The sequence below is a fragment of the Melospiza melodia genome, chromosome 4 (assembly GCF_035770615.1).
Source record: "Melospiza melodia melodia isolate bMelMel2 chromosome 4, bMelMel2.pri, whole genome shotgun sequence".
Classification (NCBI taxonomy): Eukaryota; Metazoa; Chordata; class Aves; order Passeriformes; family Passerellidae; genus Melospiza; species Melospiza melodia.
The window spans coordinates 81,652,334-81,677,291 of NC_086197.1; the positions used below are offsets into that span (position 1 = coordinate 81,652,334).

Consider the following 24,958-nt stretch of genomic DNA (forward strand, 5'->3'; position numbering starts at 1 on the left):
TTTCAGTTAATCTGTTCATATCTCAACCCATCAGGGTGTTAGCAACATTACTCTTTTTCTGATTATCTTTCCCATCCCACTGGGGTGTGGGGAGTGGGCAAACATCTGCAGGGTATTTAGTTGTTGGTTGGGTTAAATTATGACAATATGCAATCTGAGTTTCTTGTTTGAGGATATAGTAATTAGGCATCATCATTTGATGCAAATTTAGGTCAATAGAGGTTTTGTAACTTTGGTCACAAGAGGAAGATTTTTCAGAATGAGAACAGTCAGACATTGAAATAATCTCCCCAGGGAAGTGATGGACTTCCCATCCTGGACACTTGTAAGATTCAGCTGGGCAGGGTGCTGGGCCATCTTTTCTACACTGTGCTTTTGCTAGGAAAGGTTGAACAAGATGATCACTGAGGTCCCTTCAAACCTGGCATTCTGTGGTTCTATGATTAAATACTTACAGAACCGTGTCAGAAAACTTTAAATGTGTTCAGTGCTATTTGTTGCCATATTGCATAGCCATTGAGCTGGAATGGCAACTATAAAACAACTAGAAATTGATTATATTTAATAATTTTTAAGAATTTCTTGCTCTAATTGGAGTTTCCTTTGCTACAGAAATATGATCTATTTATATGAACAGACTAATGATACGCACACAAGGTGTTTTGTGGCCATCAGTATGTTCTGTGACCAGAATAGCTGACTGTGCACATCGATCTGGTTGTGAGGCTGAGACCTAACTCAAATGAGAACCAAAACACCAGAGAAATACTACAGAAGAAATGGACACTGATTTAGGGTTTATGTGTGCCAGTTTAAGCAACATGAGAAATTTTGCAGTAAGTTCTGTGTAGACTTCTCAAGAGCACAAAGGTTTAGTGTGTCCCATTGTAATAGTTGATGGTAGAGAAGGTATACCTTCTTAAACTTCACAATCCATAGTTAGGCACCTGCATTAGGCGCATAAATAGCACAAGGGGGAGTTATTTTCTTCAGAATACACCGGTTAGCAGAAGGGTGCCTGCTTCAGCCCATTTGTGTCATCCCTGCTCTTTCCCCACTGAATGCTCCAGCTGCTGGGCTACAAAATCAGCCATCCCTCTCCTTATCTTCTTGAGGCCCAATGATGCTTGAATTTTTGGCCTCTCCATGTCACTCCACTAGCAGAATGAGTGAAGATGACTTGTTCTGCTTCCCTGTTAACTATTCTCAGGCCTTATCATGGAAAATGTGAAATATGAGCGGTGAATAATTTTCTTTTGGCTGAGGAGTGAACCACATTGTGCCAAATACACTGCCTGGCTGTAACTGCTGGGATATTGTGGTAAAATGGGCATTGCCTTGAGTGTCCCTGAAGGGCAGGAGGCACAGCTGCAGGGCTTTGCTTTCCCCTTGGTGCTGTTGGCTGTGTGCTCTGAGGGTCTCTGGGCCCACACCAGCCAGATCTCTGCCTTGGGAAACTGTGGCAAGGGATGATGATCCAAAATGGGCTTTGATTTTGGTTGCTCAGCTTAGTAAAATTGATAGTGTCTTAGGGTACAAACAGTGATAGAATATTTAGGGGAGCTTTTGATGAAAATTTGGGTATCTATGAACTGTAATGTGGCTTAGTCTCTTTACCTTGATTAATTGCAGTTCAGTTAGGTACACAGTGGACATCTACTGGGGAGATTTTGTCCTAACAGCGGACAGACCTGTTTCAGTTATGGCTGTCCAACTCTGCAGACTGAATGGACATGATTCTTGTCTGAAAATTTTTATTCTGGAGTAATTCAGTAAATGTAAGTGTGTTTTCAAAATATTTAAATTCAAGATGAGATGTTTCAGGTAGTGCAATCATTTTCTTCCTGAGTATAGAAGTGATACTATCCAACAAGAGCAAAAATGAAAGGAGAAGCAGCGATAAATAAAATTTCATTAAAATTTAATCTCCCCCTACAAATCAAGAAGTGTTTGGATTCTTCAGTACTGAAGTTACTTGTGTGCATTCCCTCTGGGGACTCACTAATATCCTTTTTGTGAGTGATAGCATAACTCTGTGCAGAAGAAGATTACTGCTCTGCACTGGGGAGACACCTGATGGTTAGGTGATGTTAGTGGGTCAGGAATACCATGTGTTAGTCTTGATCCTGCCATAATAACTTCTTGATTAAAATAGATAAACAGACAAAGAGTCATTCCTTAAATTCATTCCACTGGGATAAAGTATGCTAGATCTCTTCCTGCTTAATGGTTTCTTTAGTAAAAAGTAAAAATGCAATATTTGCAGGTGTAAAAAGTCTACCTTATATATTTGAACCGTAGGTAATAATGGGACAAAAATAAGAAACATGATCTTCAGGTCCTCTCACTTTCCTATATGTATATGAAAAAATATTTTCTTCATGGAGAAATGACAAAGAAAAATTATTATACCAATCTTCATGGAAGAAGATTTTATATTAGATTGTGTAGTTCTGTGTATTAGCCATGGATTTGAAAAAAAAAAAAAAAAAACAAAAAAACAAAATAAACAAGTATTAAGCTGTTTAAGAGTTCAGTGAATTTAAATTTAATATTGATAAGCAAACTTCCCTACTCTGAACTTTTGTCATAGGTGGAGTAGGTAAGTGACAGTTTTTATTTGTGTCTGAACACAAGCAATGCAATGAATTCTTCATTTCAGAAAATGTGAACTAAAAAGCTGTGCTCCTAAAAGCAGCCAGACTTTTTAGGTAAGTTTTATCACAGTGAGGCTAAAGAAATTACAAGAACCTTCTGGCTGATAGAGATAGATGTGAGACCACAACTGTCTAAAGATGCATGAGTTGTGTACCTCTGTCCAGCTGGTGCTGCTGCCATCCTCATTTCAAACATTTTCCATTGTAGTAGAGAATGCAGAAGTTGTGAGGGAAAATCCTGTCAATGGCAGCAAGTTCCAAATCTGAGGTGGATTGCACCTACTGCTGAATAGCTTTCAGCTCTGTGCTCTGGAGAATAACTACTCAGCATTGAAGGTGACTTTGGGAGTTCTCAGTAGTGAAAGATTTTAAAAGATGGTTAGGGTTTTTTATACATTTTCAAAGGAAAAACGGAGATCTGCACAACTTGTTTATGTAAAAAGTACTTGAAAGAATTATCAGCTGTGTCATTTACATAATGCCATTATCGCATCGAGACTGGGTAAGATATTTCTCAGTGAAAGAGTTTAGAAGGAGTGTTTTTGAGGATATGATAATCTCAAAAAAGTCCAATCAGGTTATAGTATTATTTAAACTTAACATGAATTATCAGAGGAACAGTTCTGTATATTCACTGGCATTGCTATGGCAGTTATGAAACTGTACAAAGTTTTTCAACAAAATGTAAAAATAATGAAATTATATTTAGTCCAAATGAAATAATGCCATTAGTGAAGGAAGGTTTGTGTAATCTTAGGAGGGGTTTGATTTTTAACATTTTTCAAAGGATTTTCTTTTATTTTGGGGAGGTAAAGGAAAGAGAATTAAAGTTTTTAGTTATTGTAGTCAAAAACCCTTGCCAAAAAGGCTTTTAATTATGAACTAAAATTGTCTTTCTAATGCAGAAAATAAAATATGAGGAGCAATTGTGGAGATAAACATGCGTAAGCTATGACTTATGCATGTAAGAAATCGATATAGCTCAATATAGCTCTGTATAACACATTTCTGCCCATCACCTCATTTTATCCTTACCATTATGCAAACAGAATGTGTATTGAAATTTCCATGGAAGTGTGATACGAAATCTTGCTAAAATATGCTAAAAGTGATCCAAATTTCCTATGGTATTATGTTCTAGAGATATTTAGGAGCTTCGGTTTATAAAAATTGAAACTGTGAATATGAGAACCTAGGGAGCAAAGAACCAGAATTAGTGCTATGTCCTTTTGGACATTAGGGTGATTTTTCTGCAGACAGCTTCTGGGACTCCCTGATCAGTGATGCAATCCAATAGTCTTTTATACTTATATTTGTTTTGCTTTGGTCTATATCTATCTAGGTCTTTGCTTTTTATGATCTTTATGTTATTTTTTAAAGCTGAAATAAATGCCTTTTTGCTATTCAGAGTTAAATGCTGACCTTTTTGATGGCTATTTGTGGGACATCTGCATTCACAGTTCAACTACTGTTGTTCAATAGTGATGTTTTATATGCTCACAGCCAATCTGATTCAAAGCCCAGAGAACATACTTGTGGATTATTTTTATAGTTCAGCAGGCTTTGGATCAGAACTGACGACTGTGGTCTTTATGAAATGTATTATTCTTCTACATAGGCTTGTCCTGACCCAAGTTATTTTCCTAGGGGGTAGCAACATAGTAATGCATGTGTTTGATAACAGGAAAAAGTGCCCCTGTGCTCTACCACAACAGGACTTCTCATGGAGCTAAACAGACTGCTTGTTAACATTTAATGGTCCAAGAGAGAGGGAGGATAGGGGGAAGAAAGCAGGGGAAAGAAAAAAGAAAGAGAACAGGAGGGAGGTCATACCAGAATAGAAGGGAAAAGGAGACTATATTGATTTTTTCAGTGAAAGCCAATATTGTTAGACCTGCTGAGCTGAGAAGTAGATTATATACTCTATTCTAAAATTCATCATTGCATTTTGTTTCTTTACAACAGTGTGCCTGGAGTGCCTGGTTCTGTCATGCAAGATAATTTCTAAAATACAGTAGAGTCTACTTTGTAATAATGAGGAGAGAAAAGTGAAGACCATCACAGTGCCATAATGCGAGTCATTAGACTTAGATGGTGATCTGTACTCCAGCAAAAATGAGGTTTATTGCTGCTGAAGATGAGTTTCATTGTGCTCATCTCCTGGGACTGCATGAACTATCACTTGTCAGACAGGTGCTAAATGCTGTGCTTGAAGTAGGTTATAGCTTTCTCTTCCTTTGCTCCAGCTGAAAGTCCTTTAAAGTGCATTTTTTTAGGCCAGTTAAAAATTGGCACAACCTTTGTGTCTACACAATTTCTTTCATAAACAGCCTTCCCATTTCTCATAAAATGGCACTTGAACGATATGGGGAAGAGGGAGATACCACCATAAGCCTAATTTATGCCCATGTTCACCAACAGAGAGACAATAAATATCCACTTGTCCTTTGTACAGTAGTCATATGTTTAGGAGTAAGCTCTAATTCTAGGAAGTACAGATGAATTGCTCATAGGGCCTCACCATGTTTCAAAAATGTTGCTTTTATGTTCCAAATCAGGGACAGTTTGGGAGGCCTAAGCCTGTGATTGTCCCATTTTATTCTCCCTTCCCTGCTAGCAGCATGTGAAACAGCTGAAAAACAGGTGGGGAGTTGTCTTCTTGTGGAAGACCAAACACTCTCACATGGGAGACCAAATGTTGCCATGACACATTGACAGCTAATTAAAATCCGTGTATGTTATAGGAAAATAAGCCACAGGCCATGTTTCTTGGTGCTTATTTCTTAGTCTAAAAGTGAGTCAGTTCCATGTATTCCGGTTCTGTTTTCAGTTCTGGTTATTTGTGATCTTGAAATTATCCTTGTCACTCAACAGTGTTGTATTCAGTTTCCTGCTTTAAAGTATTACTGAAAGTGAAGGAAGTAACTGCTACAATCGGAATTCCTTGGAACAAGGTTAGAAGTTACGAAGCCCAGTTAGGGCTTCATATATTGTCAAGAATTAAATAAAGCAGGAAGAAGAATGTGTTACTTTTTATTGGACATTTTCTCATTTGGCATGGCACCAAACTTCCTTCCTTAATACTTTGTTGAAAATATTGCTTAGATCATAACACTACTGTAATTATAAAAAAATGAGTTTTCATTATATATAACTACATGATTCTCTAGCTGCAGCTATATGCAGATTCAGCAGCAATGACATGAGAATAATAAAAAAAAGCTACCTTAAAAGGTTGACTGAATTTTTCCCATAATCCTTCTCCAAGTCTGAACAGCTGTCCCACTGAGTGCCCTGCAGATGGATCATCTGTGATAATCTGTATTTCTCTAGCACAGAAGTATTTGATTGTATATTTCTAATTAGCCTGCAATGGCCAGATCTTTTAGGCAATGAAAGACAAGGAACAGCAAACAGTTGCCATTATGAAAGAAAGCTGTCCGCTGGCATTCATCCTGCTATGCATTTTGCTCAGTAATTCACTTAGTCTGATTATGAATCATCAGGCTGAGTCCCAGGAAGAAAAAATAAGAGATAGCCACTGTATTAATAGGGCTGATTAGTTTTCCACTGTATCTCAACAACTGTAGCTTATTCTATCTGGGGATAATGTGGGGAAAACAAAGCATTTTTTCTTACTTGCTTGGTTTTTGACTGCTTTATTGAGCAATGTCTGTGACTGTGGATATGAAGAAAGAATATAGTTTATGCTCAAAAAACAAGCAAACAAAAATGGAAGAAATAGTCTGAAGATAACAAAATGTTTCACCAGTATTTTCCTGACACATCTTCTATGAAGATTTTAATAAGAGGTAAGTGGTCTAGGGCATTTTAAATGAGGAGAAGGAAAGATTGAAATGAGATTGTTCAGCTGACTACAGGTTAGTGCTGTGCTATCTTTCAGGGTATTCTCACAGATAATCCATGTTGATGTGCACATAGACACAATGCACAAGATACAGTCTAGGTAAGCTGATATTTAGATACAAAAATTATTAATAAGGTGCTAAATGGAATAAGAGATTAGATTATTTGATTTGCATGAATGTGTCTGGTTTCAAAGCAACTAGTATTTTCTATTGATTCTGTTTGCTTCATCTGAGATATTACACCCCATAGTAAGAAAATGTGTTGAATTAATTTCTTTGTCACTGTATGAGTAACAGAAAAAGTCCATGGGATAAAAACCAATTTGACTTCTGCTCATTTATAAGCAAGTTACTCTATCTGTGTTGATCTTTGATGTTTTAAGTGCTATTAAATTTTTCTAGATCTAGTCTGTGGGCTGACTCTCTTCAACCAAACCAGCCCAGTTTTATTTTTGAAAGCTTGACTGAGATGTTGGCAAGAAATCCAGTGTTGGAAAACCTCTGAGCAACTGCACCACTGAGACAGGCATAATAAATGGCTAAGCCCAAACCTGTAAGCCAAAACTCCTCCTTTGTAGTTACAACTCTGTCTGGACAAGTAATTTCATCCATTAAATTTTCCAATTTTAAGAATTTGTATAAACTTATGAGACTGATTGTGATCAGGTTGTGGGAGTAGTTGGGGCTTTTGGAGGGGAAAAAACCAAAACCCTAAAACCATTCCAATGAAGATCAAGATAACACAGAAGCATTGCCTTCTACTCAGTAATATGTGAAACTAAGTAATCTATTTTTTGATGACCATAATGTTTCCCTAGAATGCAAAGTGTCGTGTTATAGCCTTTGGAATGCGAGCTGTCATAACATTCCCAAGACCCATATTGGCAGAATTTCTCTCTTTGGGCCAGTAGTGATCTCATCCAGACTGAGAACTAAAATCATTCTTCTGCCTTGGAGAATTACAGAGTGCATTGTGCAACTTTTGTTATAATGATTCTATATTTTAGAGTTCAGAGCAATATTGATTTGGCATCTAAATTACACTTTGTCCCAGTGTAAGTATGCATATCTTTGTGTGGCCTTATTTCTAGTTCTTCATATCTTAGATAAAACATGTTTGCTAAAAATAAATAATTGAAATCACTTAACACTTCAAAGTGATAAGTCAATAACATTTTTTGATAAGGCAAATCCATTATTAACAGTCCACACAGAGGGGTTATCTTTAATCTCCTGTGTGTGTCCAATCTATATTTATAGAAGTAATTTTAACATCCTGAAAGCAAATGCTGATGAAAAATGTAGAGGAAGAAATTAAGTAGAGGTAAAGAATCCATCTCTTTTCTGCTGTCCTTCATCTAGAAAATAAACCCTAGGATTCACATCCATTTTATTAAAGTCTTCCCTAAAGAGCTTCCTTTTATCCATGCTAAACAGCCCCAGCTCCCTCAGCTGCTCCTCATAAGATTTGGACTCCAGATCCTTCCCCTGCTCTGTTGCCCTTCTCTGGACACACTGCAGCACCTCTATTTCTTTCTTTCAGTGAGAGCTGAAGTAGAAGCCAAAAGGAGAACTGGATGCTCATTGTAGGAGTGGAATCATAGGGACTAAGGTTGAGGAGCAGAGTTAGATATGAACATTTCCTGGAAAGAAAGGCTAGGAAAATTTTCTTCATTCTGCCCTGGACAAGAGTGGTAAAGGTTATGGTATAGCAGGCCTCCATTTAATCTACTTTGTTCAGTTTTATTTCCATTCTTTGTGAAGTGCCAGTTACTTTTTCAGATCTGACACCTTTGACAAACATTCTTCCTCTGTGCACTCTTGAAGATATATTGTGCGTATTTTTGTTCTCAGGTTTCCAAAGCACAGTTTGGGAGAAGTCATTTTCAAAGCTCAATTTCAGCAATATTTTTCAAAATGGCTGGCACAGCTTTGATTTATGGTTTCCATCATAACACCTATAGTAAAACAATCTGCTCTTGTTTAAAAACATTCAGTTCTTTCATTTTTACTTTGGTTTTCAGCAAGTTATATAAACTGCAGCAGTTCCACCACCTGCTGCCTAGACCAGATGCATTTATGTTAGCATTTTAGTTCATATCAGGAGTGGACTTTTGAAGCAAATCTCCTGTCTGCACCCCACTTACTAAGCTTTGGTTTGCAGGGTAGAGTTGTCTCACAGTGTGTGGCATGGGCTCATCTCTACTGGTACCAAACAGGGATTGTGTTGCAGAAGTGTACCTTACACCCTTCAGCAGGCAATGGGCATTCAGCCCAGGGCACCAGACAGAGCTAGACTGAGGTAAAACCTTCTGAAAAACATCTGGTATGGACATCTGGTCCTCAACCTCAACTGTTTCCCTCTATAATGCTACTTGTATTGTTCAGCACTGTTTGCTAATATACACACCCAATATGTGCTCCAGCATTTGCAGAATTCACACATAAATGTGTATTTTGCTGCTCAAATGTTATTTGGGTTATCATGACCAGACTCCAATTCTCCATTCCTTCTCAGACTCCATTCCTCAGGGGATTCCCCTTGTTCCTGCCCCAGATCCGACCCTGACATTGATTTACTGTACATTTTATTCCATAGTTTTTATCAATGCGATAGCTACACACTGTCTTCTGGGAAGAGCAAAGATTGCAAATTATATCATGACATGTATGTTTGGACTTTATTACACACTGAGTCACAAGTAATGACTACCAAGTTGTAGAACTTAAGTTCTACATACAAAACCACAAAATCAAAAACTATGGAAGTTGGAAGGAGATTATAGTTTCTCTAGTTTTAATTTACTTGTTTTTACTGAACATAATCGTAGACAGTAGAGAATTTAAAGACAAGATGAAAAATGCAATGATGTCTTTCATCAAAAGAATCATGGAAGAAATTTTCCAAAAGCACCATAGTGGGAAAAAGAAAATAGTGGTTTTAGTCAGTTCTAATGTCAGTGATGGAAAGAGCAGAATAACAGAAATGCATGTTGGAAAAAAAGATGGTGTTCTGAAGGAGAGACTGCAGGTGGGCTATGGGATTGGGTATGTCAGTGGAAAGAGAATGGAAATTTCTACTGCCTTGGGGCAACTGCAGGAGTCTGAGGAAGTGTTGGGCTTTGCCAAAAGGAGCAAAAGAAATAGAGCATGGAGTAGGGAGTGCAGCTTAACTCCAAGGGACGGCCATGGGCAGTTGTCTCAACCCAAACTGACAGAAACATGTGAGAGAGACCTTTAAAGAGTTTCCTGCAGCTTGGAAAATCACTGAGCTGTCTGAAATCAGACCTGGAAACAGAAGCCTGTTTGCAACGATGCACAGGGCAAGTTGAGAGTTATTTGTGTCCTTCCTGACCCTGCTTGGAGGCTTTTCTGCTTAAAAGTTAACTATTCTAATTTATTTCTTTCTTGATGTTAAAAGCCTTCAACATTTGTTAGAAAATTCTCTATAGAAGACTTGAGCAGATTAATATCCAAGTGTTGGTTGACTTGAGCTGAGAATTTCTTAAAGGACACTTTTGAAAGAGATTAAATATTAGCCACTCTTTTCCTGTGGAAGTGCATTACAAATCAGGATATTGCATTATTTTTCCAGTGATAAATTAAAATTGACAACTAAAGGACAAGTCTGACTCGAGGAGGAGCTGAAAGTTTACCCAATGTGCTGTTTCCAAAGGGACCAGTGCTTGCTTGGTGCAGGGCTCAGGTCTCCACCTGTAGGATGCTGACATTCATCAGCCTGTGGCTTGATCTCCCTTTGGGTTGTTTGATTGTTGTGCCTGCCAGTTCCTTCTGTTGCTACTTGCAGGCAGTAAATGTGTTTGCATACCATCTGCAGTAATTCTGAGGCAGCAAGCTGATACTGGTAACTGGCTTGACTTGTACTTGTTCAATAATTTAGTTTAGGTTTCTTTCTAGCTGGCTGTCCAGGTGAGCATCTTGTCTGACTGGCTATTGTCATGGTTACAGGACTGGCTGCATATCTTCTTCCCCCTATGGTTTTCTGAGTGCAATAGGAGAGCTGTCCTTGCCTGGAGTACCAGATAGCAAATCTTCACTGACAGACTTGGATGTGGCACACTGGCCTGTAAATGAGCACTGGTTTATTTCAGCATATCTGGTAGAATTCAAATATACGCACTGTGTACACTAATATTAGCTCTTATCTGCTACTAAGTGGGAAGTTAACTGAAGTCATTCCATTTTCTTGAATCTGTATCGTTAACTCTTGGTTTTAATTAGCATTTTGAAGAATTGCCAGAAATCCCTGTCAGGAAAAATATCTATATGTTTTCAAACACATTAACATACACAAAATATTGTTCCATTTATATTAGCATGTTATATAAACAAAAGATTGTCAGAGCTGATGCTACTCCGTCATACTGATTTGTGGAGTACTTGTCCGTTTCCTGAAAACAACCAATTCTTTGGTGAAGGACATGCTGTCTGTGTCCCTGGTGTGTGTCTGGGCTGGCCCCAGTGGGATGGCACACAGCCCCTGTGCCCTGGAGAAGGCTCTTGCTGCAGCACAGGAGCTCCTCTCTGCCGGGCAGCTGCAGAGGGGACAGATGGCAGGAGTGGGAGTGCACAGCCCTCCACAGGCACAGCTGGGCCGTGCAGCCCCCCTCTCAGACACAGCATCACTCATGGTCTTTCCTTTTCCAGGGTAAAATCAGTTTGCCTTTCCCACTCTGTGTAAGAAATTCTTAAAACATCTTACTGCTTCTTAATATTTAAAAACCTTACTGGACAGATGACTTCATTGGCCAAAAGGAGCATTGACATTGGAATGATTAAAAGTTATTTGGGTAGGATAGTTTTCCAGTAGTTCCCATGGTTTTTTGCATGCTGATTCCATTCATCTGAAAGCTTTTGTTTTTGCTTCATGTACGTTGTTCATGAGGGTTTTGTTGTTGCTTTATGATTTCCTTGGAGGTTCATAAGAATGTATGTGTGGATATCTAGAGTGCTCAGAGTGTGACTTAACTGCTGAAGGTTGGAATCAGTGGTAGGTGTGCTAAATATTGCTACAGACAAAATCTAAAAATAAGGGCCAGTACTCTGATCTCAGATTGCAAATTGTGTTTTAGCATTACCACAATAAAAAATGTATGGATGCCAGTTTGTATTTAAATGTATTTACCCCACATGTTTTGATTTCTAGGAACTTTGAACCAAAATAACTGGGGCAAGAAATATTCTGCCTGTAATGGTGCCAAACAATCACCTATTAATATAGATGAAGACCTTACCCAAGTTAATGTGAATCTGAAGAAACTTAAATTCCATGGGTGGGAAAAGGAAACTTTGGAAGATACTTTCATCCGCAACACTGGCAAAACAGGTAAAAAAGTCAGATTTCATGTTTTGAGTTAAGAGGTCTGAAAAGTGATACAGGACAACCAACCAACCAACCAAGGACTTTTACCGAATCATTTTCATTTCACTTAGCTGGTGCATTCTGAATTTATCTATTAAATAAATAAACAAAACAACCGTGATGACAGTAGCTAAATGAAACAGAAATCACACAAACAAAAATTTTTATATGTGTGGACAGATACAGCCAAAGCAATCACATCGTGACTATCATCTCATCATGGGCATGTCATTAAATCTAAACAGTAAGCTGGCATTTGCTATGAAATTGTGGTAATTATTACTATATATCTAGAGTCTGTAGTGGGTAGGCAAAAATGATTTTTTAAAAGTACGAATAAATTACCTACTCATCTGAAAGCACTTCATGGATGAGTTGGAATTACAAAAAGCTCCGCTTGGGATTTATCTCACCTACACATAGACACATAAAATGTAGAAACTTTCATCTGAATTACTCACATAGATGCCTCCTAACAGTCAAAGAAGAGAAATGTGTGCTTTTGTGTTCTGATTTGTTTTACCAATCTTAAAAATACATTTTAGAAAGAAGTGATTTATACCCACAAGTGCCTATTTTTCCCAGCCATGAAAAAAGCTTATGGTGTCATCTAAATTGTCAGAGAAATCTTTTTACTACCACTTATAAATCCAGGAATGCAGTAACTAAAAGCTGCTTGTTAGAAGAACTGTTCCTTGTTTTGGCCATGGGTGTGGAGGAAGGTATCTCTTAACAACTCTCTTTGACCTTCTACCAGTTCCAGTGGGACCCCAAGATCAGCCTTTTTTGTTTAGTTTTGTTTTGTTTTGTTTGATTTAGTTCAGTTCAGTTCAGTTTAGCACCATCGTTCCTAATTTCTGTTCTTTCTTTCATATACTTTCTACATACCACTACACAAATCACTTACTTCCCTCCTGCCCAGCTAGCTCAGATAAATATTCCTTTGACTTTTCAAAATGCCCCTGAGAACATGTTCCTTCAAGCCTTTAAAAGTGGACTGAAATTTTTCTCATCTACAGCAATCTGGATATTATATGAGGAACTGCTAAGCTTGTTTAAATGGCCTTCAAAGTTTTGAGGAAAGGAATGTGGGGAAAATGAACTCATTAGTGCTGTTTTATCAAGAGGTCAAGCAGTTCACAGTTGCTGGAGATGGGAAAGACAAAATATGGGGCTCCAGTCTATCCCATTCTGCTCGTTCTCTCCAGAAGTCAAATGCTCTGTCCCATCTACAGTTCCTGTACAGCTATGCCCAGCTGAAAACCTGTCACTGCTTTTTCCCAGGGGAGATAGCTCCACAGCTAAGGACATCGAGACAGTCCTCCTAGGAGCTGGTTAAAATATTCTTTTGTCATGTTGCCTCATGATTTGTATATAGAATTGTGGTAAAAATAGGGGGCAGGTGTCTATTTTCCTTTTTGTTAGAAACACAGACCCTTTCAGGAAGGTAGGTACTTCAGGAACTTATTTTCTTAGACAGCCAGCTGGTGGCTAGACCAGCTTTCTGAGCTTTTAATGTAGTCTGTGTCTAGTTTCAGATAACAGGAAACGAAGTACACTTCATTAAATCACTATTTTATGAACTAAAGCATGAAATGAAACATATTCTCCATGCTAATAGTGAATTACCACACTTGTTACTTAGTTTAAGTAACCAATTTCCTGTCAAATTTCTTATGAAATATAGAGAAATAAGCATATCATATTTAAATTCTAGCACCTAAAACTGAAATATGAGAGTTGTAGAAGCCTTGGCTGGATTTTATATTCACACTCCTTTTTTTCCCCTCTTTCTCCATTTTTTCAGTGGAAATTAACCTGACAAGTGATTATTATGTGAGTGGAGGTGGGTTAGACACCATATTCAAAGCAAGCAAGATCACTTTTCACTGGGGAAAATGCAACGCGTCATCAGACGGATCAGAGCACAGTCTAGAAGGACAAAAATATCCTCTTGAGGTAAAGTATAGAATAGATTTTGATGATTTCAACAATTTGACATTCTGCGACATTACTACTCTACAAAGTTCCTTTGTTTATCTCTTAAATCTATTTGCAAATATAATCATTCACTTAACTCCAAATTAAGAATAAATGATGCATTTTAGATGGGCAGTGTAATGTGTTAGTGGCATGTTGAGAATGTCTAAACTGCATTTTTTCCCATCTTGTAAGATAGTATTAGATGTCAGTTCTGCCAATCTGACAAAGCTCCCACTAAATGTTAAGCTCCTATGAATTTGGCCCATCGTGTTCCACATCAGTTCATTATTTAAAGTGTAAATGGACTTTTCAAAGTCAGGGCTTTGCTGAGAGCCCATGGGAACTGCTGGGCCTTACAGATACAAAGTGTGGGCTGGAAGGAGCTGGCAGTGGTGTGCCAAGATCCACATGAGCAGGTCCTGGGTGCAGCCACATTCACAGGCAGCCAGGCCAGTGTTCCTGAGGGAGTGGGCTGGAGGAGAGGAGCAGCTCTTCCTGGGATGCACAAAGGCCAAACTCTTCCCTCAACAGGATGTTGTGTCATCTTCCAGTTCAAAAGAGGCGGTTGTGGCAGGCAACTGTGCTGTTCATCACTCCAAACATTTGGAACTTCAATGTGAAAGCAAAGCAGTAGTGCCAGGGCTGGAGCAGTCCCTGGGCAGTGTCATTTCTTTTGCCTCACTAGCCACCTAAAAATTCCCGACTCTATCTGACAAGGCATCACAGAGAATGCTCTCTTCCATCATCATCTCATAGAAAGCCAGTAGGAGCACTCACTCCCCCAGACACGTTGGTCACCCAGCACTGGAGGAGATTTTCCAGCTGCATCTGGAGAAAGAGAGAAAGGAGTGCAACAAAACCAATGCTCATGACAGCAGTCAGATGTGGGTTCAAAGTGCCTGGTAATCTTATCTCACCAATGGTTTTCTACATTTACTGCAAGGCAGATGCAGTAGGGACATCTTGACATATTATTCGTGTTTTATCACTGATGGACAGACTGATTTCACCAAGTACTCTAGGTCAGGTGTCCACTTAGCTTATTGTATTATCAATGGAAAGCATTGTGCTCCTTGAAAGGGCAATTCCTGCAACTTTAAGTTCTCCAGGAGAGGTTGTTTTTACCTAGCTAATTATTGATGAACTCCATTCTGCATCCTCAGTTAACAGAAATGAGAGAGGTAAAAAATCCCTATATTTATTTAAAATATTTTGTTTGGATGTTTCTTCCCTCAAAATGGGAATATAAGCAATTGCATTACTGAATGTTTACAATTTTTTATATATAACATTTGAATATATATTTTAATTGCAGATGCAAATCTACTGCTATGACGCAGATCAGTTTACAGATTTTGAAGAGGCAGTTAAAGGAAGTGGAAAGTTAAGAGCTTTATCAATTTTGTTTGAGGTAAACAAAATATATCTTTGTGTCATTTAATAAGCCTTAAAACACAGCAGATGTTCAAACTGAATTTAACTGGTTCCAATGTGTGATCACTGAGTTAAAAAATTTCATCTATCTTTCTAATTTATTCTTGCAGAAAAGCAAATGGGCAAAATAAGTTTGTTTGGCTTTAAATAATCTATAATTTTGGTGGTAAACTGTAGCTTGCAATCCTTTTTCATTAAGCCTGTTAAAATATGCAATTTCTTTTCAACAGATTGGACTAGAAGATAATCCGGATTATAATCCAATCATTAATGGAGTAGATAGTGTTAGTCGTTTTGGTAAGCTTGCCTCCATTTTTTATTGATTACTGATTAACTCAATTCCACTTCAGTGTGATTATGAAACCTTGAAGACATTGAGGAGCATGGTTCTCTATTGCTCAGTCATGTCTATTTTGTTAGAAATCACAGAAGTCATCTGGACAGACGAGAAATGGACAATCACCAATCACATGAAATCTAACATACGCAGGTGCCAGATTCTGCTCCTGGGAAGGGTAATGCTGGTTATGTATACAAACCAGAGAGGGACAGTCTGAAGAGCACCCCTTTGGAAAAAGGTTTGGGGTGCTGTTTAATGGCAAGTTGAATGTGAGCCAGCAGTGCCCTGGCAGCCAGGAGGGCCAGCCCTGTCCTGGGGTGCATCAGGTGCAGCATCCTCAGCCAGGCAAGGCAGGGGATTGTCCTGCTCTGCTCTGAGCTGGGGCAGCCTCAGCTCCAGGGCTGGGGGCAGGTCTGGGTGCCACAGTGTAAGAAGGACATCAGCCTATTAGTGCACATCCAGAGAAGGGCAGCCAAGATTGTGAAAGGTCTTGAAGACAAGGAGTGTCTGAGGTCTCTTTGCTCAGCTTGGAGGAGGGTGCCTCATCACAGCCAACAACTTCTTTAAGTGGGGTGACAGAGAAGCGTTTGCTGACCAGTGGTAGGACATGAAGAAATGGGATGAAGCTGTGTCAGAAGTTCAGATTGGGCATTAGAAAAGGCCCTTCACTGAGATGGTGATCAGTGACAGCCTGGGAACAAGCTCCCCAGAGAAGTAAGTGATTATGGCACCAAGTATCTGGATGACGCTCTTAGTCATATTGTTTAGTTTTAGGTCATCCTGTGAGGAGCAAGAAGTTGGACTTGATGATCCTCACATGTTTCTTCCAACCTGAGATATTTTATGTTTCTCTGATTAATTTACCCCAAGAATATTTGTAACAACAGATGTGTAAATGAATAAATAGAACTATCATGAGAAATTTATAACTGTTTAAATGCTAAATCCAGATAAATCTGATTTATTATCTAAGTCTTCTTAATCATACATGTCAGGTTTTTTGTATTGGGTTGGAAGCCAGGTAAGACTGTTGTAACTATCTAAGAAGGGTCTTACAAGAGCAAGACTGTCACTGTTCAGTAGACTCAGAGGAGAGAAATTTTTTTTCAGTAGCTCCTGTGTAAATCCAAAATAGTCCAAATATATTGTATTGGTAATGGTTGCTAATCAAGACAACTTCAGTGTGCACAAAGAGATCTGGGCTATGTTTCTGACTCAGTTTCTGGTGTCTTTGCAGATGAATAAATATGAATGAGCACTGTCTTGGACAGGGATATATTCTTACATCATGCCCATGACTTTAAGGAAACCTTGTCTAAGTTTTCCTTTATGCAATGGTGCTTGAATATAAAAAGCTGTTTTAAAAGCCTTCAAAAGTGTGACATTGAAATCAAGATTTCTTTTTTCCCTCTGGAAAACAAACTCTATTCAACAAATTTAAAAGGGAACACCTTTCATAAGTTACAAAGACATAGGGGGTGGAAATATGAAGTAGTTAAGATTCATTACTTTTGTGCGTCATCTTCTGTGAAACAAAAAGGAGAACTAGTAATACATCAAGACAGATGCTGTCCTACAGCCTTGGGAGGAGCTGTAAAGCTATCAGAGCAAGATTCAAGATACAGCCACTACATGGCACTTCAACAATGCTTAGAATACAATTTTCCTGAATAAAATGCAGATGAGCTCAGGAAATTCAGGTCATAACCAAATCAAGTTGTTTCTTCTGAAGAAAAGCACACAATCTCTCCTTGTCTGTGTCCTTGTCACTCATATCTCTATTGTGCTTATTTGAATCACAGTTGCTGAGTTCTCAAGCTCTGCAGAGGAGCACTCCTGTTCCTTCTAGATAAACTTTCTGGTTTTCATCATTCTTTGTAGGTGTTTGATTTTCAGAATCTAGGCTGTGATCTCATTAAAGAATATATTAAAGTCCAAAGTTGCAAAATGCGTGGCAGGATTCTTGTTACAAATGAGAAGTTTTATGTCCCCAGGCATCTACATAAAATGGACTTCATTTTTGCTGGCATCTACATAAAATGGACTTCATTTTTGCTGAGGGACAAATGTGTTAACTAGACACATACCAGATAGCAATGATAGCTTCTGTCTGAGGGCTGATTAGCATTTTGACAGGAGAAATGGAAGGATGTGCTTTGCTCTACACTGCTAAATGTTCCCTCTTCATGATACATGAATGGGGGGGGGCAAGTCATCTCTTCAACCCTAACTCAGCAGAGAGTCGCTGCAGAGAAGAAAAGCATCAATCCCTTGTAGTCAACTGTTAATGCAATTTACTGTTCTCACCAAATTTGTAAGCAGACAAAGATCAGAAATCTGTACAGAGCTGAATAAGTAACATACCTGTAAAAGCAGGAGTTTATGTACAGTATGAAAAGTCATTAGATATTCAGAAGCAAGTACTTACCAATTAGGGAGGAACTTGAAATGAGTAACTTTAGATTGAAGTAAGTTGTATAAGGATCTACACTATGACAAGGTGTGAAAAGCAGCATTATTTTGGATGCACCAGACAGTAAAGCAGATAATTCTCACAGACTGAAAAGCCTGCCTTGCTGAAGTTGTTACCATTTATGCCAATTGCTGTTGCTGGACCCTACTGCCAAACCAGCAGGCACAGCTTTCTGTGGATGGACTTCCAGCAATCCCTCAGGCTTACTCCCAGCTGAAAAGGTAGCCAGTAAACTTCTGACCTGAAAGATGTGATATTATTTTCACAGAACTTGTTCTCTTGGAGGAGGTCTTTGCATTGTTTGCTGATTTGTGTAAAGCTGTTGCAGTTTTTCACTATATTATCACCATTTTAAAAAGAATCCTGATCCACAGAAATTTTGCTTCTGCTATCATGAGTAATATTAACCTTTAGACCTAGCATGGCAACTGTTCCCCAGGCAGTGATTTTCTGCAAAAAACTCAACAACTTGATTAAATTTGAGGGACAGTTTGAAGCCATATCATGAGACCTAGAACAAAGATTTAATAAACTGTTTTATTTGAAATTCAAGAGCGAGACAAAGGTTTGGCACCTTGTATGTAAGCGTACAGTGAGAAAATTCTTCTGAACTAATATACTAAAAATTAGTCCATTTGTTACTGGAATAACTTACTACACCTTCCCAAGTAAACAAAGTTGGGCTTGAGCTATACTTTTTCAAATGAAATAGAAGACTTCATGATTTATTTGTATTTTAGTCTGTCTGGAAATTAAATTTTGAAAAGCCTCTAAATTATCATGTTCCGATAATGGTAGTTCTTTTGGAGAGTGTGATTTGTATTTATTAATTGCTTTTGTAGTATTTTAACTATCTGACTCTATTTTTCTTTTTTATTTTTTCAGGAAAACAGGCCGCCTTAGAACCATTCATTTTGCTGAATCTCTTGCCGAATGCAACAGACAAATATTACACTTACAATGGATCTCTGTCAGCTCCTCCATGCTCTGAAACAGTTGAATGGATCGTGTTTAAAGATACCATAAGTATTTCTGAAAACCAGGTAATTTCTTTAATGTAGTGAAACCAAACAATTGAAATTGCTATGTGTATGGTAGAAGCTCATGGCATTCATTGCCAGCCCAACAACAAAGCTTTTCTTTTATCTAGTCAGAAGTTTTTCATCAGCTGTTAAATTAGAAAGCATCTCTATTAATTGTGTTATCTTTTACATTTTTCATAGTTTAGTACTATAATCTGAGCAATTTCTTGTCTTAAAATAGGATAAGAACATATCCCAGGCTGTCTGGACTTCGAGCTCAGATAAAAGGGAGCACAAAACACTTTTTGGATATTCCCCCAGACACATGGTGATGCTGAGCAGAGCATAGCTCCAACAGCTGAGTGGTTTAAAAATACTTGTGAAGTAAAACATTAGATATACTAATAGAATGCAAGAAAAGTTCAATGTCATGCAGGATAATTCAAATGTGAGACTTTATCCAGCATCTTCTCCCCAGAGCTTTTGCCTGTTAGCAGAATCTAGTCAAGTTTTGTGGCTTCTAACTTATTTTTTTCCTCTTGTCTTCTAGTTAGCTGTATTCTGTGAAGTGCTTACAATGCAGCAGTCTGGCTATGTTATGCTGATGGACTACCTGCAAAACAACTTCAGAGAACAGCAATATAAGTTCTATGGGCAAGTGTTTTCCTCTTACACTGGACAAGAAGAAATTCATGAAGCAGGTACTTAACTGAATAGTCATTCCTCTCTTTGCAAGTTAAAAGACAATTTTCAGTGAAAGATTCATCCAAGTATGCAGTTACTCATTTTAAATTGTGTAGAAAGTAGCACACTGTGATATTAGTCATAAATCTATCACTTTGGAGAAAAAAAACAGCAATCACAAAACATGTCAGATTAAATGGAGTGGAAAATTAAATGCTTGTCTTGACCAGGCATTCAGTGAAAATCACATCAGTTCAAGCTTCCTTACAGTGCCCTTTTAATGTGTTTCAGACTTCAACCAAGCTGCCTTTTCAGAGAGTGCAAGAATATTTTGTTTTACAAACCTGTTTGGTTCTTTATTGTGTAGTGTGGATGCTTTTTCAATGGAGACTGAAGGGTTGTCACCAAATTAATATCAAGTATTTTGCTTAGGAAGTGATAGATGGAGAGAATTACAGAAGCCAGATTCTGTTCTCAGTCTTACCTTAAACTTCAGGGAGGTTTGAGAAGGTTCTTTGGCCAAAATAGTACATAAAGCAGTGGGAAACAGGATTTGGCACAAAATATAGGAGTTAATTATTCCTATACTAACAAGCATAAAAGAATATATAGGAAACTTCTAAACTGGAAGCACTGTGTTACTACTTGGATGAGAATACCTGTAGATTCTTTAACTCAGTTTCACTGAACTGTGTTTAATTAGACATGAACAGATGACTTAAGCACAGGCTACAGGAGTTCTGCAGATTAGAAATGTGGTTTCATACATGTAATTTTACATATTTATGTGGCCATGTATGTAGACGCACACAAATGCAACTATGGCATTTGTTTAATGTAGAACATTAGAGAAGCATTTATATTTCTGCCTCCATTTTAAGATAGAATTTAAAAACTCTAGGAATCATTAAAGTTAAATGTTCAGATGTAAGAGCTGTAACACAAATGCCAAAGTCTCTAAGAGTCAATAGGCTTATTCATGTTTAATATTGCATAGTAGTCAACAGAAAAAAACTAATCTTTTTAATCCCTTTAGAGGATGTATGAGAAATACCAAGACTGATTATTACTCAGGTAGATAACTGAAAAATTATTTTGTGTTTTGAAACCTAGAATCCCAATTTTCTCCTGTTGCATTCAGTGTAGATTCTCATTAGGGAGTTGGATTAAATGCTTGATTTATTGCTGTAATTAATACATGACATTTCATAAATAGAACTAAGTTTTCTTAGGAAAGCTAGAAGTATCTTATAATTCCATTTTAAACTAATTTCAGGAATTTTCAAAATATTTTTGGGAATTTTCTCACAGTAACATCCCCAACATTTTTGGTGTACAAGCACAGTCCTACTAGGGGCATGGGAGATGCCTCATTCTCCAAACCTGCCCAGTGATATACATAATTTCCCTATGCAATATGTATGTAGCAATTTAAGAAGATTAAAATAGCTGATCCTTACAGCCATGCTTGAGGATTCACCTAAAAAAAAATGTTTTGAAATTGTAATGCTTAATCTCCACCAACCTCAGCTGGCATGCAAATCCATTTATAATAAAAATCATAGTTTATTCCTGTAAACCTGAAAACCATTGTGATGGCTGCTGGGCACATTTGGGTGACTTTCCATCCTCTCCACCCTTCTGGTAAGGCCTTGGAAATAAGTGCTGAAACTTAACTCTTATCTATCTTCCTGGGATTAGTAAGGTATAAAAAACAATGGGTTCTTAAAATTCAAGACTGACAATATATATTGATAAAAAGTACTAGCCAGCCTGTTTTCCCATGAGAAACACAACCACATAAAGTTCAGTGGCTGTCTCAGTTAAGTTCTCTTGTGAGACATGGGGTCAGGACTCGTGCGTTTATCCTTTCACGTTCCTCAGTGCACGTCACTTCATTGGGAATGCTGAGATTCCCAGCTGTGTGTGGGACACCTCCACTGGCACAGAGTGTGGGGTGCAGGTGCCCAGGCATTGGCAGTGGGGGATACAGGGGGTGTCTGTGGGGAGAGCCCGGGGCTGCCCCGAGTCAGACCCAGGCAGTTCCAGCTGGCCCCAGCCCACCCCTCTCAGGGAGCCGTGGGGGTGTCACCGGCAGGAAAACAAAGCTGCGCAGCAGTGAGGAGAGGGGGAGACGTGAGAAACTGCTCTGTCACTCCAGGTGAGAGAAGGAGGAAGGGGAGGAGGTGTTCCAGTAGCAGAGCAGAGATTCCCCGGCAGCCCACAGTGAAGATTATGGTCAGGCAGCCTGTCCTGTGGCAGACTGTGCAGGCTCCATGCAGGAGCAGGCTGCTGGCTGTGGCTTGTGGAGGGAGCCCATGCAGGAGCAGATTATCTGTCAGGTCTCTGACCTTAGGGAGGACCCACAGTGTAGCAGTCTATTTCCAAAAGACTGTCCAGAGGCTGGAAAAATTAATGAAAGGCTGTATCCTGTGGATGGGACTCCACAGTGGAGCACAGGAACAGCACAAGGAAGGAGCAGCAGAGGCAAAGTGTTATAAGCTGACCACAATTCCCATTCCATATTCCCCTGTGCCACTGGGAGTGGGGAGATGGAAGAATCAGGAGTGAAGCTGAGCCTGTGAAGAAGCAAAAGGTGGGGAGGTTGCATTGATTTGTTTTTGTTTCTCACTATCCTACTCTATTTTTATTGAAATACATTTCCCCAAGTCTAATCTGTTTTGCCCATGATGGTGGTTGGTGAGCAATCTCTGTCTTTATCTTGACCCACCAGCTTTATCACCTTACTTTCTCCCCCTGCCTTGCTGAGGAGGGGGAGTGGGCAAATGTCTGGGTGGGCACCTGGTGGCCAGCCAAGGTCAGCCCAGCAGACACCTGCTGTGCTGCCCCACCTCCATTACAGAGAGAGTGCAGATCTAGAATATATTAAAAATTGCTTTTTGCCACACACTATACGGGCCCTGAATATCTGAATGTAAATGAAGTGATTTCATGGCTTCAACAATTGAAAAGTTGAATTGCAAAATTAATCTCAAACATAGATTTAGCTAAAGTAGAAGAACGCAACAAAGGTGGGGGAAAAAGCCAAATTTGGGCAAGTTATAAAGGCCCTCTGGTCAAAAACAGCCCAGGCAGCTTTTGGCAATGATTTGGCTGATGTACCCCAGGGATTCCCCATGATGCAATTAAGTTCAGATGAAAAGTTCCTAAGTTACATGGGTAGCATTTTATTCCACTGGAGAATAAGCAAAGGTAGATGCATTACTGCAACATGATGTGATATGAAAAAACAGAATCTAAGTATTCACCTGGAGAAAGCAGAGACTTGGCTTCAAGTTTAGCAGGAGTTTGAGTAGGCCTCTGACTTTCTGTGAAATTTTTGCAAATTTTTCTGTGAATTGGTCCTTCAGACTAGTAACAGACTCAAGAACTCCCTTTCTTGCAGTCTCTTTGCTCAGATTTTTCTGGAAGTTGGTATCAAAGCAGAGGTACTTAATTAGAGAAGTTGTTATGTGGTCTCCTTTCTAGCCTCTGGAGAAGGAAAATGAGATAAGAGAGAGTAAAGTACTTCTGTGTTACTGACTGGTAGGAAAGAAAAGGGATCAGCAGGATGATTTACAAAGTGACATCAGAAGAAGGGAAGAGAAAACATTTTGGGAAGAAATGGAGGTGAAATAATAAGTAAATTATTGTAATGTAGTAATATTGTCAGTCATTGCTGAGATGAATATCAAAAGGAGGAGAACAAAAAGGAAGACGTTTTTCTTGGGAAAAAATAGAAGAACTATTTGGAAAGGGAAAAAAGAAAACAAAGAAATAACACTGGAAGCACCAACCTTGTACCTTTAAAAGTTTTATAATACTGCTCTATGAGTCTGAATACAGACTGAGATTTCAGAACCAAATTCACTTATAAGCAAAAAAGATGAAGGGAGGAAAAAGACTGTAGAGAAGAATTTGGAATATAGAGAAGAATTTTGACAAGAATTTTAAACACCTTTGAAAAGAAATAGCTGAGGAGTGCTTAGATTCATTGAAGAAGAAGGAAATCAGTTTAAATCACCTGCGTTCATACTCAGAATTGAGAAGGACTAGTCTAGTGATTTCTCCTTGCCATCTGGTGGAAATGGGAAGGAATGACAAATTTTAGGAATGGAATGAAATGGAATGGAATGGAATGTACAAAACATAGATTTTTTTTAAAACTTGCTCTTTTTTTGCATCAATTAAAATAATTAAGTGTAATTAATTAAATTATGTATCAATTATATAGCAGAGTAGATCCAAAACACAGAAAGGGAACGCACCTAAATTACAAAAATTAACGCTGCCTCTGCTATTAGCTTACGCACACAAACACAGAAATTAGGAAAGCCTTGCTGCTTGTTTTCCATTTACTATCAGACAGAAGCTGCTCAGAACTTCCCACCTTCCTTGGAGAAATTCCTTTGACAAATATTTTGACGGAGTTTGAGTGTCCCCTTGTGTTCAAGTGGCAAAATGCAAAGCTGAAGGACTTTCAAAATGCAGCATTGTCTGCCAAAGCCTTGGGGCATCTTGGTGTTCACTTCTTTTTAGAGAACTCCAAAGGATCTGCACCTGTTTTCTTAGTAAGCTAAAAGGGTTTTTTCTTTCTTTTTCTAGACACTCATATATTGCTCTAAGCACATTACGAGACGTAAAAAATGTTTCCTTGTTTATTCCAATTTAAGCTAAAAATATAATAACAAGCCTTAAAATATAATAACATTAAATGACTGCTGCTAATGCAATACTTAGGTTCTTATTATTTACCTTTTCACTCTTCTTTAAGTACTATAAAAAGATTCAAACAGCCTTGAGGGGAAATTCAGGTGATAGGTTTACCTTTAACCATTAAACACAATCTACTGTAGATTAGTCTATTACAGCAAGTGTGAGAGTATGCAGATCTTCTAGTGCTAATTTCATGGAGCCATAAAAATTGAGATTTTTTGATTCCCAGGACAGATATAAGAATCTTTATGTTTAATCATTTATATTTTATTTCTTAGGAACCGGATACTGGTATTTCACAAAATATGTTATAGGAGGCAGAGAGAGGAAATTCAACTCAACTTTACTTGCTTTTAGAAATCTAGCATTTAAATACTGGTTCTGTTTACAATGGCAT

General features: G+C 38.4%; 1 protein-coding gene across 7 annotated transcripts in view; it reads left to right on the forward strand.

Moving 5' to 3' along the window:
- Window positions 1-24,958, forward strand: part of PTPRZ1 (protein tyrosine phosphatase receptor type Z1) — a 132,885-nt gene that overhangs the window by 64,338 nt on the left and 43,589 nt on the right. For all 7 annotated transcript variants that reach the window (XM_063155350.1, XM_063155352.1, XM_063155351.1 and 4 more), the window contains exons 3-8: window positions 11,694-11,873; window positions 13,717-13,868; window positions 15,208-15,303; window positions 15,557-15,623; window positions 19,025-19,182; window positions 19,712-19,862. In XM_063155350.1, the coding sequence (XP_063011420.1) occupies window positions 11,694-11,873; window positions 13,717-13,868; window positions 15,208-15,303; window positions 15,557-15,623; window positions 19,025-19,182; window positions 19,712-19,862 (804 nt within the window). The remainder of the gene's footprint in view (window positions 1-11,693; window positions 11,874-13,716; window positions 13,869-15,207; window positions 15,304-15,556; window positions 15,624-19,024; window positions 19,183-19,711; window positions 19,863-24,958) is intronic.